The following is a 15,673-nucleotide window of genomic DNA, read 5'->3' as shown; positions in this document are numbered from 1 at the left end:
ATCAACAAGGACAGTAGGAAACATTCTAATAGCAGGAGAGTGGAAGAAAGGTGCCCTTGTTTGCAGATTAATTTTGTGCATGACACAGTCTCTCAGGTTTCCTTTTCTGAATGGGCCTTTTCACCTCTTGTTGGGCGACATCTTCAGTTTCTCTAGGAGGAATTTATTTGGTTGGCTGGGTGCTAACAGTGTATGTCTAAGTTTGTCAATATCATCTTTATGTTTCTTTGCTATCAGTTGTGTTACAGGAGCTGTTGCTAGGTCAGATTGGAACCAACTAATAATGACCATGCCATCACTTAACTACATATTTTCTATTCAAAGAAATTACAGAAGATTTGTTTCTGTACTGGAGTCTTTTCCTGACCAAGCTTTGCTTTGTTTACTTTATAGACAAGATTAAATTTGAGGGCTAAGACATATTTGCAGATTTTTCTTAAATTGTAGGACAAGAAAGAAACAGCATTTCTAAAACCCCATCTCTACTCCCAAATCAACATGTGAATGAGTATCCAATTTAAAAATATTTTCTTGTTCTCTTGGTCTAATCATCTTTGCACATGCCATACAATCCCTGGTGTACAAGGTTTCATTTTGTAGAACACATCAAAGATGTATAGTGCTATGAAGCAGTAAATAACTGAGGTTTAATTCTCTTCACTCTTGCTTTTCCCTTTATGTGCATTTATTCTTTGGTTTTCTGTATCCAACATATTATCTATGACAGTAGCTCTCAACTATTGTGCACACGTGGCACTTCTCACTGAACTCACAGCACCCCTCCATAACTTTGTGGATAAACTAGCACCCAATTTCAAACACTAATTTATATATCACAGTGCCTACCCTCTTTGCTGAGGGGATGGGCAGTGGGGGTGGGGGACTGTCCAGACAGGGACAAGCCTGAGCCTGAGTTTATTTACTTACCTTATCTGCTTATCACCTCATACCTTGCAGCACCCTTCAAAGGATCTGGCAGGGCTCCAGGGTGCCCTGACACCCTGGTTGAGAATCACTGATTTATGAAAAGTACAAGAGGCTATGTGGTGAACATATATGCCTCTAGGGTAGGCAGCAGCATTAACAGACAAAAGGTATTTCCTTCAATACAAAGGCTGGAATTGATGAATGAAGGTAGTGTTCTGCATTGTTAAAATAATTAGTTCAATGCACATACTAATTAGGAAAGCAGAGAAGAAAAATCCTTTATGATAAATGGTGGTTGCTGAAGCACAAATACATTCACAAGTACTGTTAATGTAGTTCCCAGTATAGGTATGTGAACAAAGAATAAATCACCAGATTTACTTTTGCTATTTACTCATATATTGTTATGTATGGCGTTTATAATTTAGAAGGTACAAATGACAAATTATACTTTACTTTCATCATTGCCTAACATACAACGAACATCACAGAACAACATGAGCAAAGGAAAATGCTTGACCTCATTACATAAAAGCAAGAAAGCCTAACTAGAGTTGATCCTTAGGGATTTTCATTTTAAGAAACCCAAAGAGTGAAAAAGAACCTCCCAACAAAACCAATGACTCTTGTTCACACTTCATTCACTCAGCTTATTGCTCTAGGGTTTGTGTGGTTTTATAGAAGTTAGGGTCCATTTAACCGTCATTAGCAAATAAAAATTAAACTGTAGTAATCAAAAGAGGAAGCAAGAAGTTTTCCTGTAAAGTCTGGGGACTCAAAACTGGTTCAAGTAAAGCAGTGTAGTGTGTAATGATAATACCTGGGTAGAGTGTAATGGATTCACACTAAAACATGGATTTGAGTTTCAGAAACCAAGTATATAAAAAGTTTATGAAACATTAGTGCACAATTATCTGCATCCTCCAACCTTAGATCCAAGTAAAAGGGCACGTAGCTTGTCTTGGTGGGATGTATAGCGTCTCTGAGGAAGCATTCAACCAACTTTTGAGACTCTGGCAACAAAAAACATATCTACCTTTTGTTTTCTATAGCACCCATCATCCCAGTATTCACTTAATATTTGGAAGGACATTTTTTCGTAATTAAATTGTATGCTGTAATATTCTGTTCATAGTCAGAAGAAGAGATAAGAAGATTAAGAACTAAATTAATCCTAATGCTTAACTGATACAAATGGCATTGTGCAGAAACTTTCAAATACTGTTTGATTAGAAAGCAGATTGTATGTAATGATGACAGAGCTTGCAAATGAATATGCAGTTACTGTAGCCATGTTACTTCCCTCGAGAGCTGAATTAAATTTTTAAAAGGCCACTGTGGACTGCTTAAAAGAAAAGGCCAATGTAACTGCCTGTGTGAACAATACTTTCAATTTTGGTGTTATTTAGGGGTCGTATTAAAAAAATTATTAGTGATGGCAAATGAAAAATAGCTGAAAAGAATGAATCACAGAGCCAGATCCTTCAAGCTCTCAGGCAGGAGTCTCCCCAGCTTTGAGTGGCTTTCTTTCCTGGGTATACTTATAGGTTGGATTCACAGTGGATTTCTATTCCCTGTCAGTGATTCCGTTTTTTATACGAAAATGTATGGCAAGTAACTGCTGCTGCTTTCATTTTCATTTTAATTTGATATATAAAATACACTTTGCTTTAAAAATGACCTATAAACTTCAAACATTACTTTTTAATGAACTTGCTGCCAAACCTTGCCACTGATGATTGACTAGATCCAGAGGCACTGGACTACCAGGCAGCAGCAATGGCAGGGGCCAGGCTGCCATTCTTGCACCCTTTGTAAAGTGGGCGCCTGGACCAGGTGCCCCTGTCACGCACCTCTCATTACACTACTGACCAGATCCAGGAATAAATGGTCAAGGAGGTGTTACACTGCTATCAGAGTTGGACCAATTTATTTTTCAAAAAGTATCGATAAGACAAACAACAAATGATTAGAAAACAACCCACACAAGCAAAACTGTAAAATAGACTACTGAGAAAACTCTGAGCAAGTCAGAATTCAAAATGAAAATAAACTCCACCCCAAACAACAACCCTTTTTTCTAAAATATAAACAATAAAGCAAATCAAAGGCAATGTCCATTAAATCCAGAATTTGAACAAAAGGCTTCTCAAGGAATGCAATTCTCCTTTGTCCTAAAGAAGTGTCTTGGAGGGGAAGATACAGATAATTTTTTTTTGGCTCTGTAGGGTCCTAAAACTGTAGGACCTTGATGGGCTGGGACTTGATAGTTGGAGGGAAACATCTTAGTGTAGTGGAAACCATTTAAAAGCTTGCTTTCTTGGTTTTTGCAGCTGCCAAAAGCACCCTAAAGCACTTTGTCTTCCTGTAGAGTCATCTCCCTAGTACTTGTTTCCCTCATTAGCAGTGTCTGAGCACTTACAAAATATTTAATCATTTTTTCTTGTTCCCTGTAAGAACCCTCTAGGTTCAGTTTCAGAGAAAGGAATGAAGGCAGTTCAAAGTGTTTTATTTCATCCCTGTAACTTTGTGGAGGTGGCAAAGGAGTATTTGGGGCTCGCTGGAATAAGATATTTCACATGATGGGTATCTGGAAACAGTGTTACCTCTTTGAATTGGTCTGAAGTAGGACTGAGGGGGTGCAAGATACTGGTAGCTGACAGGTGACATCGTGGTTTAGCTTATTTCTTGACTAATTTGTTTAGAAGAGAACAATCTATATTTGTTTTTGAGGTCTCCAACATTGAGCAATAATTTGTTCAAGTACTCACTGGACTTTATGTTTTAAAGCTGAGTGGTGGAAGAACTTACATGATGATGATTTTTCATTGTGGGTTCCTCACATTCTTCATCTTTGGGAAGTATTAGTACCTAATTCTTCTGGAAAAACTGAAAAAAAAAAAAAGGATTCTTCTAATGATCTCAAATGTATTCTGGAGAAGAGTAGCTGGTGACTAGTAATCACTTTTAAAAGAAGGGGTGAGTATTTGTTCAGTCTGCTGGGTTTTTTTTTAAGATGGTTTTACAAGGAAGGCTAGATTGTCATTCTGAAAGGCTAAACTTTCTACATTGGCCTGAGCAAACTAGAAAATGGGACAAGAAGCCCGGGGACCTTTACAAACAGGTCCTTCCTGGCTGACCCTGCCTCAGAGCTCCAGGAGCCTGCTGTTACCCAAAGGAAATTTTACACAGTTTTGCATGTGTAGACATACATGTATGCTTGATACACAGCAACTACAACAAATACATAGCAACAATATAAGTACATGTTCTGTACTCAAGACTTACATTTTAATTTGATCTCCCTGTGGACTTATTTTGCTCTGGTACTTTGGGATCCTGAGATATTGTAGGCCTCCTATCACACCGTTGTTAAGAAACTGTTTAAGTAATTCTAGGAAGCAGACAGAACAAAGGTAACACTGTCCTAGTTAAACATTTACCCTTCGAGTTTTGATTCAAGCCAAATAATTAATGACTGTCATAAGCAATTTGGGATACAATGTTCAGCTGAGGGTCTTTGCTCCTAATTTTCTAATTTATTCTATTTGTTGAGGAAATTGTAAAGAGTCTAAAGCACTTTCACAAACCAGTTTACAGTTTTCAAGGTCTGTACAAAGTCTAACATTTCCAGTTTGGATTAAGATCTCTACATTCTATTACTATGAGAGCATACAAAGTACATTTATTCACTACCAACACCAAACATACAAGCAATTGTGACAACACAAAAAATAATATGGCTGAGCTTTCCCTGCAGTACCAACACTGTGGTCTCAGAGAGACTGCATGGATAAGATTCAGCTGTTGTTACTCATTCTGATTGGCCAACATTGCCATAGTTTGGCTGAGTGAGAAGACACTCCTACCTCTGACTAAGAAATTATTTGTTCAGCCCAATCATCTAGTGACCAATACTAACTCAGACGCCCCTAAGCTAGAGTATGGAGTCAGATTCCACACAGGAATTTTGCTGATGCCCATTTTTGTAAACTTCAGCGTTTCCTGGAATTAGTATCTTTTCGTATGGAAGTCAGAAGTGCTAACAGAATCAAATCCAATTATTCCAAAACATACTATAAGATTACTGCACCAGATATTGGACTGCTTAAATATTTAAACTGCATAAAAATTATGATTGAGCCAGTATGTAAACAACGTATGCAAAAACTCCAACCCCAACATTTACAGCAACAGAACAAAGCTTTCTCTTTAAAAAGGACTTCTCCCAGTTTGTTTCCAGACTTCTTTTGCTCCTTTAATGCTTTCTCTTTTCACACATTTCCAGTATCCTTGCACACCTTGCTGTTGTGGTACCTGTTAACAACATCAGAAGTTACACAGTGTTCTTCCACATTTACAAAGAACATTCCTTTCCTTTGTTATGTTGTTCAACACACAAAAGCATCCGACTAAAATGCTGCTACTTCCACGATTCACATGGATATCCCAAGGATTGCAATAAGCACATCACTACACCTACAACAATCAGCTAGCCCTCAGGACTTCTCAGTGTGTTGTAAATTTGATTTTATTCATCCTCTTGCTTTCTTGGTGAAGGTTTGAGCGGTGATGGTTATTTTGTTCATAGACTATTTCTATTATTATTAGACCTAAGCCTGAACTTCCATTTGAATCAGGATCCAAAACTTTTCCACTAATCAGGGAGTCCACGGGGAAGGGAAGACGGAAGGGTAGTGGGGAAGTTGGTTCATGTTAACCAGAACAGTGCCATAAAAAATGCTCATCAAGATTACATTCTTCCCTCCACCTCCTGGAAAAAAAAAAAAGTGAATGCCATTAAGGAAGTGGTTCCTTTGTATTTCCAGTATGGATACTAGAAATCCTCAGTTTCTCCTAAATTCTTTTACATTCTCGTGAGTACTCATGGATAACACTTCAAACAAAATTATACATTTGCTGTGTAAGGTGTGCCATGATCTCAGCCAAGAGCAGAATGTTAATGAAGGGGAAGCATGCTCAGTGCAGGCATGTACACACACATTGCAACCCTCAACAAAAGTCATGAATAGTGTGTTTTCTTAGGTGACTTTTTCAGTGTTCTTCATTTCACATCAGATGGGCACACATCACACTGTATATTACAGACTGCTGCTGTAAGCAGCGTCTGAATTTTTAGGAGCAGCATAAAATCTAAAAAATGGGGCAGCTTTTGTCTAGGACTCCTGAACAGTAGGATTCATTTGTGTCTTTCTGCTATTTGTGCTTGCACTTCTACAGGCATTTATAAGAAAAGTTCTATAACGTCCCAATAGTCATTTATTTTAGATAACGTGAATGTTTGTTACCCTTAAGCCTCGATGCATCCTGTTCTTCAGAACTCCCAGAAACTCGCCATGGCTAAGACAATCATCTCCATCCAAATCAAATATCTTGAAAACAGTGTCCAAGACATTATCGGATAGCTCCTGTCCTGTAGCCACTTTCACTGCTCTCTTAAATTCAGCTAATAAAAAAATAACATTATATTGCATATATCACCATGGAATCAAGAAATACTAAAATACATCAAATACTAGGATTACATACCAGTATATATCAAGTCTCCTGGGTCCAAGTCTTCCCTATAGTATTTGGGATGTGTGAACTAGTAAACTATATTAGAAGATCTCAATCCATGTGCCCTTGAGCTTGTTTTATATTTCAAGGCAATCTTTACTGCTTATATTATAGGCTTTTAAAATATGTTATTTCTGAAGCAACACTAAAAATGGTAATCATTAATTTTTGCTGAAAATAGCTGCATATTTAAGAATTAACTACTTTTGGTTGACACGTGCATGTGGGTTACAAGCACTTGCCTGACAAAAGGCTTATAAAAGAACAACATTTTATTTGGAACCAGTCTCAAGCTGTCTAGAAGATGTTTTTCCAAGGACTTGGACCACCTCACCCAACAATCCTCTAACCTGCAGCCACCAAAGGCAGCGTTTATAACATAGTTTTGTGTGCTTTTGGTGCTGTGTCCTGTAATAGGCCTTAGGACTTGCACTGCCCATTCCTGAATGTGTAGAAGAGAAGAATGGTTTAATAGAACTCACGGGAGAAAAAAATTAGCAATGCAACTCTAGCCTCTACTTCTCTTCCTAGTATTGCATACTCCTCTTTTCACATTGTTTTAATCTATCTGTGTTGCCCAGAGGCAACAGGTTGGGACAAGTACTTGCGGGATGAAAGATTTACTTTCTTTTTAATCATGCACAAAGGGCTCACCAGTTTTGGCTCATCAGAAATGTGCACAGGTAAGCGTATGAGTGTGGAGAACAAGGGAATAGTGAAATGATTACGCTGACCATAAAAGCAGCAAATCATAGCACCCTACAGCCTAGCCTGCAACAAACATTTGTAGACATCAGCTAGGGACAGACACTCAAAGGACCTTGCATTGATTCAACCTTTGCAGGTTAGTCTAACCTGCCTAGGCTGAACTGGTTTGTAACTGGACAAACATTCACTCTGGACTGAGAAAATGTCGGCACACCCCGCAGTTGTTCAGGCCAGGTGCTGGGGGGTGCTAGAGCATACCCTCAGCTGCCGGGAAGCTGTGCTGGGGTGGCGTGGCCAACCCAGGTTGAACTGGCCAGAGAGGGGTTTAATTCGCCCCCTGCTGGTGGCACAGGGAGCAGGGAATTAAACCCCCCTCTGGCCAGACCCCCACCCCTACCTGTTCCTGCTTGGGCTGGGGAGCACAGGTGCAGGGCCAGCCTGGCTGGGCTGGAGCACAGAGCCCCTCCCAGCCCAGAGAGCAGGGTGGGATGCTGGGAGTCTCTTGTTTTATCTTAAACCAGCAAGGGGCCAGGGACAGACATTACATAAACTGGTTTGAGCCAAATCAGGTAAGTCTGATACTACATTCAAAGAGGTTTATCTCAAAATCATTTCAGCCATTTTGCAACTGGTTTATGTGCACTGAATGTCTGTTGTAACAGGTTTAAACCAGTAAATGGTTTGTGTGTAATGTCTATCCCTAGCCATAACGGAAGAGGAATCTGGAAGAGAATAATGCAGAACTGAGTGACCTAAACTACCCTGACATCTGCTGGGAGAAGTAGTCAGCAAAAATGTAACCACTGCATATAGGACCTCCACCTAATGCAGGAGGTATACAACCCCACTAGGAGAAATGCCTTGTTGGACTTGGTGTTAGCTACAGATGACTTGGTGGGGAATCTGCAGGTATAAGGTAACCTAGGGGATACTGACCATTGATTGACTGAATTCACTATCTGGTGAAGGGTGGGTAAACTAACCACCAGGGCTGAAGTGCTAGACTTCAGAAAGGCTAACTTCAGTGTGCTCAGGAGATTAGTTAGTCAGACATTAAAGCTCAAGAGCACTGGTGAAATGGGGGTGGTCGTTCCTCAAAGGAGCAATCCTATGGGCGCAGAAGGAGACAATCCCATTGCACATAAAAGGGGGCAAAGGGGCCAAGAAGCCCTTTTGGCTGAACAGGGAAGTCCAGGAAAGCCTAAGGGCAAAGAAAGAGGTATACAGGCTGTGGAAACAGGGGGTAGCTACCAAGGAGGAGTATATCTTCCTGGCTTGCACTTGAAGGGAATCAGTGAGGAAGGCCAAAGCAGGACTAGAACTCAGGCAGGTGACAAAAATGAAGGACAACAAAAAGTCCTTCTTCAGGTATATAGGGAACAAAAGGAAGGCGCAGGGTAGCACAGGACCCCTACAGGAGGGCAACTGGTGACAGAGTGGGGAACAAAGCTGAGCTCTTCAGTTAGTTTTTTACATCTGTAAAAAGACAAATGAAGACAAATCTCCCACTTGGATCATAGATCGACACAGGAGGGACACCAGCTCACCAATTGTTAGTGCAGACTTAGTGAAGGGGCACTTGGAGGGGCTGGATGTGTTCAAATCAGTGGGCCCAGATGAACTTCATCCAAGGGTGCTGAAGGAATTGGCCAGTGTTGTAGCAGAACTGCTGGCATGGCTGTTCGAGCACTCATGGTGCTCTGGTCAGGTCCCAGAGGACTGGAAAAGGGCCAGTGTGGTTCCTATTTTCAAGAAGGGGAGGATGGAGGAACTGGGAAACTGTAGGCCAGTTAGTCTCACCTCTATCCTTGGGAAAACTCTGGAAAAAAGCATTAAGGATCACATTTGTGGGAGCGCAGCATGGGAAATAATGCTGAAAGTAAATCAGTACAGATTCATTGCAGGGAGATCCTGCCTGACTAACCTTGTTTCTTTTTATGACCAGGTCACAAAATGCTTAGACGCAGGAGTTGAGATAGATGTCATTTACCTAGACTTTAAGAAGGCCTTCAATATAGTATCGTATTCTGCTTGTGTAAATAAACTGGCAGGCTGTGATGTAGATGATTACATGGTCAGGTGGGTGCAAATTAGCTTAAGGGTTGCACCCAGAGAGTGGTGGTGGATGGATTGATATCGACCTGGAAAGATGAGGGCAGTGGAGTCCTGCAAGCCTCGGTCCTTGGGCCGGTGCTATTCAGTGTCTTCATCAGCGACTTGGATGAGGACATGGAGAACACCCTGTCCAAGTTCGCAGATGATACCAAATTATGGGGCAAAGTTAACACACCAGAGGGTAGGGAATGGATTCAGGTGGATCTGGACAGATTGGAAAAATGGGCAGAACAAAATATGATGCAATTCAATGAAGACAAGTGCAAAGTGCTGCACTTGGGCAAAAAGAATCACCAACACATTTACAGGCTGGGGGATGACCTCAGCAGCACAGCAGTGCAAAGGGATCTTTGACTCCAAAATGAACACGAGTTGTCCATGTGATGAAGCGATCAACAAGGCTAACTGCACTTTATCATGCATTAGCATATGCATGATGAACAGGTCCAGGGAGGTGATGCTTCCCCTCTATCCAGCACTAGTCAGGCTGCAGTTGGAGTACAGCATCCAGTTTTGGGTGCCACTCTTTTAGAGGGATGCGGAGAATCTTGAGAAGGTTCAGAGAAGGGCCACTCATATGGTCAGAGGCCTGTAGGCAAGGCCCTACGAGGAGAGACTGAGGGACCTAGATTTCTTCAGCCTTCGCAAGAGAAGGTTGAGAGGTGATCTTGTGGCTGCCTATATATTCATCAGGGGAAGGCAGCAGGGAATAGGAGATGCTCCATTTACTAAGGCACCCCCTGGAGTAACTAGGAACAATGACCATAGATTGATGGAGAGCAGATTTAGGTTGGACATTAGAAAGAATTTCTTCACAGTAAGGTTTGCCAGAATCTGGAATGGACTTCCAAGGAAGGTGGTGCTCTCCCCTGCCTTGGGGGTCTTCAAGAGGAAACTGGACAAGCACCTAGCTGGGGTTGTCTGACCCCAGCGCTCTTTCCTGCCCAGGGCAGGGGGTCAGACTTGATGACCTACTGAGGTCCCTTCCGACTCTAACATCTATGAATCTATGAATTATAGATTTACAGATTTTTAAGCAGGTCCATGCATGGACACTGGATCTTTATACAATCTTTACAGAGAGTTTCCGTATGGAATCTTTATAGAGTCTGTTAGTAGCTCTGAAGTAAATCCAAGTTAGTTCTAGAGACTGTTAGAGAACACTCTTGAAGTGGTCTTCAGTGATGGACAGAAGATAATTCAGTAGGTCAGGGATCAGCATCCAGCCTTCAAAGAACTCTGATCCAGCCTGTGAAGGTCTGATCTAGAGGTGGGTGAGGACAGAGTGCCGCCTCCCACCACCTCACACTGCCACTTCCCAGGAGCAGGTCCAGAGGGCTAGAGCAGCGGTACCCCTCTGTGAGCCACACAGGTGCCGCCCAGCTGGCCGGATGTGAGGGGGAGGTGGCATGCTGCTCTCACCATCCACTGCCCACACTGCCTTTGTACAGCTGGTCGCACATGCAGCTCCATGGGCTGCTGATGGGTGGTGCATGTTTGGCTATGTGCAAGGTCCATCAGCAGCCCACAGAGCGACATGTGGGAAAGCATGGTGCAGCAGTATGGGGCAGTGGGTGGCAGGTACAAGCCCTCCCTGGTTCTGCATGAAGCTGCCCCCTCCCATGTCTGGCCACCAGGGGTACACTTCCTAAAAAGGTTGAAAACCCCTGCAGTAGGTTGTCAACCCCTGCAATAATTATAGTTCAGCCAATAATAGTGCCTAAAATTTAATTAAGGTAATCATGGCTGTACAAAGGACTGTACCAGAAGCTAAAAATGACATAAAATAATGAAGCGTTATTTTTTAAAATTAGATGTTTCTTATGAAGCATCTTTATGTTTGTCTTTAGAGTTTAATCCTTATTTTAAGTATAAAAAGCTGTTTAAGCTGACTGACTGGAGAAGATGTGAAGATTTCTAAACAACATAGGAACTAAAAAGGGACTATAGTTAAATAGCCTGGTATAAAAATCTTTAAACCCATTCTATCGCTGGTAAAATGTTAACAGAAAGCCAGACTGCTAAAAAGGAACCCAAAGAACAAACAGCTAAAGACTAAAGATGTAAAAAAAGAAAAAAAGAAAAAAGTGTATGTAGAAGGATAAGTTGAAGTATATGAAAAATAGGAAGAGAATAAAGCAAATAAGTTTAACTCATAGTTAACTGTGGACTTCACACAAAACAGTGAGGCCTTTAAAGAGCCTGGCAGAATAACACCTGCAAGTACCTTAAATAGGAAGTAACATACTATGGAAAGCTCTATTTCAATGCGTAAGTTAATTAGTAACTGCCTGGTGGTCAGGAAGAAACTTTCCCCATTAGCACTTAGTTTTATTGTTTTAGAAGCAGTTTTCTCCAGCCACCACCAGAAACCAGAGACCCACAACTGGTCCAACTCAGAAGGACGACTTCTGAGTTCCTAATATTCCCATTGATACTTGGCAGGTCTTGAAGTAGGCCAAATCCAGAAGGTTCACCCCAGGTTACTGATATTAAACACAGTAATTTCACTGTCCTTTTCTGTGTCTCATGTGTGCATGTACACGCACATGCGTGTAAACACATGTTCTGAAACTTGTACGCATCAGATAAAAGTAGACCCCGGATATCAATTATACTGGACTGAACTTTTAAAAAATCAAAACTGACTGAGGTTTTGCAAAACCTGGATTATTGCGCATTACTCATTACAGGGCTAGAACAAAACCAGGGTTGGGATATTTTTTAGCAAGTTTCTCTTTTATGTTGTCTCTCAGTCTGTAAGTCAGGGGTGGCCAAGCTGCAGCACGAATGCCACAAGTAGCATGGGGAGTCTCTTTATGTGACACATGGCAGACTGGGGATGGGACAGACAGCATAGCTACAGATAATGCAGGGAGCAGAAAGCAGAGCAACATATCTCATGTGCTTCAGTTACTAATGAGTTTATTTGAAAAAGAAGAACAAAGTTCCTACAGGCAGATATTTGTCATTTTTAGTAATGACAGCAGCTTCTTTCTTCAAAATGTTGATATTTGGCTGTGAAGAAATTTCTTAAGCAATTAATATATAACGATAAACATACATTTTGGGGAAAAACAGAGAAAGTGATGAATGAAACGAACAAGCGAGAAACACAGCGGGGTTATAACCTGTTACAAGAACAAACCCCTACTGTCAGTTTCTTCAGAGTTAATGGTTTTATTAACATAAACCCACTATGCAAGTAAGCATCTCCATTAAAATCTTTAAATCAAATCTATTCATTGATATTTCAGACTCTTGTGAGTAATTCTGTGAATAATATATTACAGCACACTCTGGTATTTAGAAATTAAACTGACTTGTGGTTATGGGCACATATATTCTTTATGGACGGTAAATACATTTGTAATAAAAGTTAATAAAGTACTAGTTTTCAGAGTTTGTAGTACTAATTCAAGAGAAGTTATTTACACTGATTTCTATGCAGCATATTTTCTTCCTACATTTAAAGGTATGTACACACAAAACTGTGTAAAACTTACCCCGTTTAACAGGACGATTAGCTACTGTAAACATTTGCATTGCAATAGAAAAGTCTTCCAAATGGTTTGTAAACTTGCAAAAAGTCTTGAATTCTTCCAAACTGATATTCTAGAGTACCAAATAAATCAAGTTAGGTATATTAGAAAATAAATCCAAGATCAGGTAGATCTGTTTACTTCGCAACCTAGTATTTACATGAGACGGTGTTGATCACTTTTTATGTTTCTATTTTGTAGCTGTCAAATAATCATCATCCTTTTGATATAAAAATATTTTTCAAAAAAGTGACAAGAGCTTCTCTGTCTGCCAAGATGCACATTTTTGGTTGACAGTTTCATAACTAGAATCTTGCATTTGAATTTGAAGTAAGGACCAAAACAAAAATAGTATACTAACCTCTCCTGCCTGGATCCTCTCTTTCACATTATGCCAGTAAATTTCATTGTTTTCCTCATGAGTGAAATATAGTAACCATTCTGCAAAGTCCTCTTTTCTCATGAAGTTCATGCCTTTTGAAAATTGTATGAATTCCATTTCTTGCACTTCTGTTTGTAAATTTTCCATAAATCTAAAATGTAAACAAATACAGTTCAATATTTAACAAAAGTACTATTAAGTAATACTTTTATTACCACTAACATAGCTACTATTTAGGGGAAATAGGAATTCAAATACTAGTGTTCCACTACTTTACTTTATCGTTGATCTAATTTTACCTGTGTATGTAAAGATGTTTTCAGTGGTGTGTGTTTCAGTAATTATACCACTAGGGTGCTCTCTAAGTCTTACATATATTACTGGATACTGCAGAATGAAATAAATATACTGATATGTTAGCATATACTTAATACCTTGAGAAAAGAATATGCAAAGTGCATCAAATATGATTCTGAATATTTTCAGAAATATGATTTTAGAATATTCCAGAAGATTATGTGCAATTTTGCTAGCCAATGATTAAAAAGAAGGCTGACTATAATGTAACCTGGCAAAAATAGGCTATTGTGTAGCAATCGCAAGCTACATGAACCCCAATCATAAAAGGTGATAAAAGAGAAATGTAAAATCACATATAAGGTCGGATAGAGCAAGAAAGGTTATAACCATGAGGAGGGATTGGGAAATCAGGCGTGTGATCATCAGCTTATGGAGTAATATGGCATTAATATGACATTAGTACTACGGCAAAGGATGTCACAGATATTTGGGAGTTAAGAGCATAATCTGAACAAGAAAGGCCTGAACTTTATGGGATTTGTTTTTTCTCCTAACAAGGTAGATAAAGGATGAAAGGTATAAACTAGAGGCCAGAGACCCTAAAACTTTTAAGTATAGGGGTGGTTTTGAGTTTCTTTGATTTGGGCTAGATGATCTCAATTATTCCTTCTGTTCTTAAAATCTATGAGCATGGCCTGTGTTCAAACATTTCCCATTTCCAGATATCTTTTATTTCCTATTTTATTAATTCTGCTTTTGTTTGTTGGCCACATTTCTGAGTGGTTACATGGGACATAAAAGCCCCTTTACCATGTCTCTACTTTCTTTACTATGCCTGCAGATTTTCATACAAACTTTTTATTGATCTGTAATAACTAACTATAGATAGGACAAAACCACGTATCTTTATACTAAGACAAAACAAGTACTTGGAGAAGAGAACAGCAGTCAGGTGCCTTAAACAGTATTGGTAGATACTCCTTTGCTTTCTGTTTGTATGGCCTCATTTTCATTGAAACTGAGGCATTTTAGTCAGTGTAGCTATCTTTAGTTTTTAATGAGTTCACTTGGACAATCAGCAGTTTGGAGCTCTGTGTTGTCTGTAGGGGAATGGCCTCTGCAACAAACTCCCTATTGTAATTTCTTCCATATAATTAGAGTGGTATAGGCAGAAGTGTGCCTGAACATGGCCTCATTGCTTAGGAAATGCAGGTGAAAGACAGACAGACAGTGGAATAGATTCTAAGTCGCAGGCTCCACATTTATTAGCTAAACTCCAAGAGGAGTTCACTGGTGCCAGTCACGCACGGCTTCATCATGTAACCAGTAACTTTGACAGACCTCCCATGACTGCCTGCAGGAATCTGTTCAATGGAGAACTCTAACCCACCTGCCTGTGAAAGCACAGAGGAAATCTTTGATTGAACAACACCTTAAGTACCTCCTTGCCCTTAAAGGTACAAGTTCTATCAGTAAAACCCTGGTTTCATTTACCTCTGAGAGATGACCATTTTAGCCTTTATCTACACTAACTGTGAGATATATGAATGTACTGAATATTCACGTGAGAATTTCAACTTTCTTTTTCTTGAATCTGCTGAAGGCAATTCATGCACAACTTTACCTTATGTTCACATGGCAACACTCTTACCCACACTTATGACTAAAGTCATTTTATTTCTTAATGACCTTGGACAAATACCCCACTAAGCACCAGGCACAAAATGTGATGAACGCTATATTATTTCTAAACACAAGACTCCCCCAGATTGTGGGGGTACAATTGCAGCAAAGACAATGCATCGAGGGAGGTGAACAATCCATTAAGCACCTGCCAATATTGCATAGTGGGGAAAAATCTTCATCCCTAAATACTCCAGGCAATTGGTCAAATCCAGCTCCTAGCAGCACAGATCACTAGCTACTACACACAGGAGGAGGGCTGGGTAACTGAAACAGAACGCATCTGCACCTCAGAGGACTGCAGGTTGCTGACGGAGAACCCCTCCCAGTTCTTTGCCAGTTGAAGGCAGCAAATCCAGTAGGAGGAGGAAGAGGCTGGCTGGCATTTTCTCCCTTCCATCCCAAACCCTTTTCTCATCTAAAAAATCATCATGTC

The 15,673-nt window shown here is 40.2% G+C and overlaps 1 protein-coding gene across 2 annotated transcripts in view; it reads right to left on the bottom strand.

Moving 5' to 3' along the window:
• Nucleotides 1-1,303: 1,303 nt before the first annotated feature.
• MICU2 (mitochondrial calcium uptake 2) overlaps nt 1,304-15,673 on the bottom strand; it is a 245,141-nt gene continuing 230,771 nt past the window's right edge. Inside the window, exons 9-13 of one of the 2 annotated variants that reach the window (XR_016439323.1) lie at nt 13,234-13,405; nt 12,837-12,945; nt 6,237-6,394; nt 4,216-5,244; nt 1,304-3,816 (exon numbers count right to left, since the gene is read on the bottom strand). Coding sequence is in view for 1 of the 2 variants with exons in the window: in XM_090028979.1 (XP_089885105.1) it covers nt 5,140-5,244; nt 6,237-6,394; nt 12,837-12,945; nt 13,234-13,405 (544 nt within the window). In the remaining variant the exon portion in view is untranslated. Of the gene's footprint in view, nt 5,245-6,236; nt 6,395-12,836; nt 12,946-13,233; nt 13,406-15,673 lie in introns of both variants that reach the window. The other variant, XM_090028979.1, reaches the window with a different exon arrangement.

This window comes from Crocodylus siamensis, chromosome 1 (assembly GCF_052110815.1).
Source record: "Crocodylus siamensis isolate JL-2025a chromosome 1, ASM5211081v1, whole genome shotgun sequence".
In the NCBI taxonomy this organism is placed as follows: Eukaryota; Metazoa; Chordata; order Crocodylia; family Crocodylidae; genus Crocodylus; species Crocodylus siamensis.
Note: the sequence above shows the minus strand (reverse complement) of the source record. Positions and strands in the feature narration are given on the sequence as shown.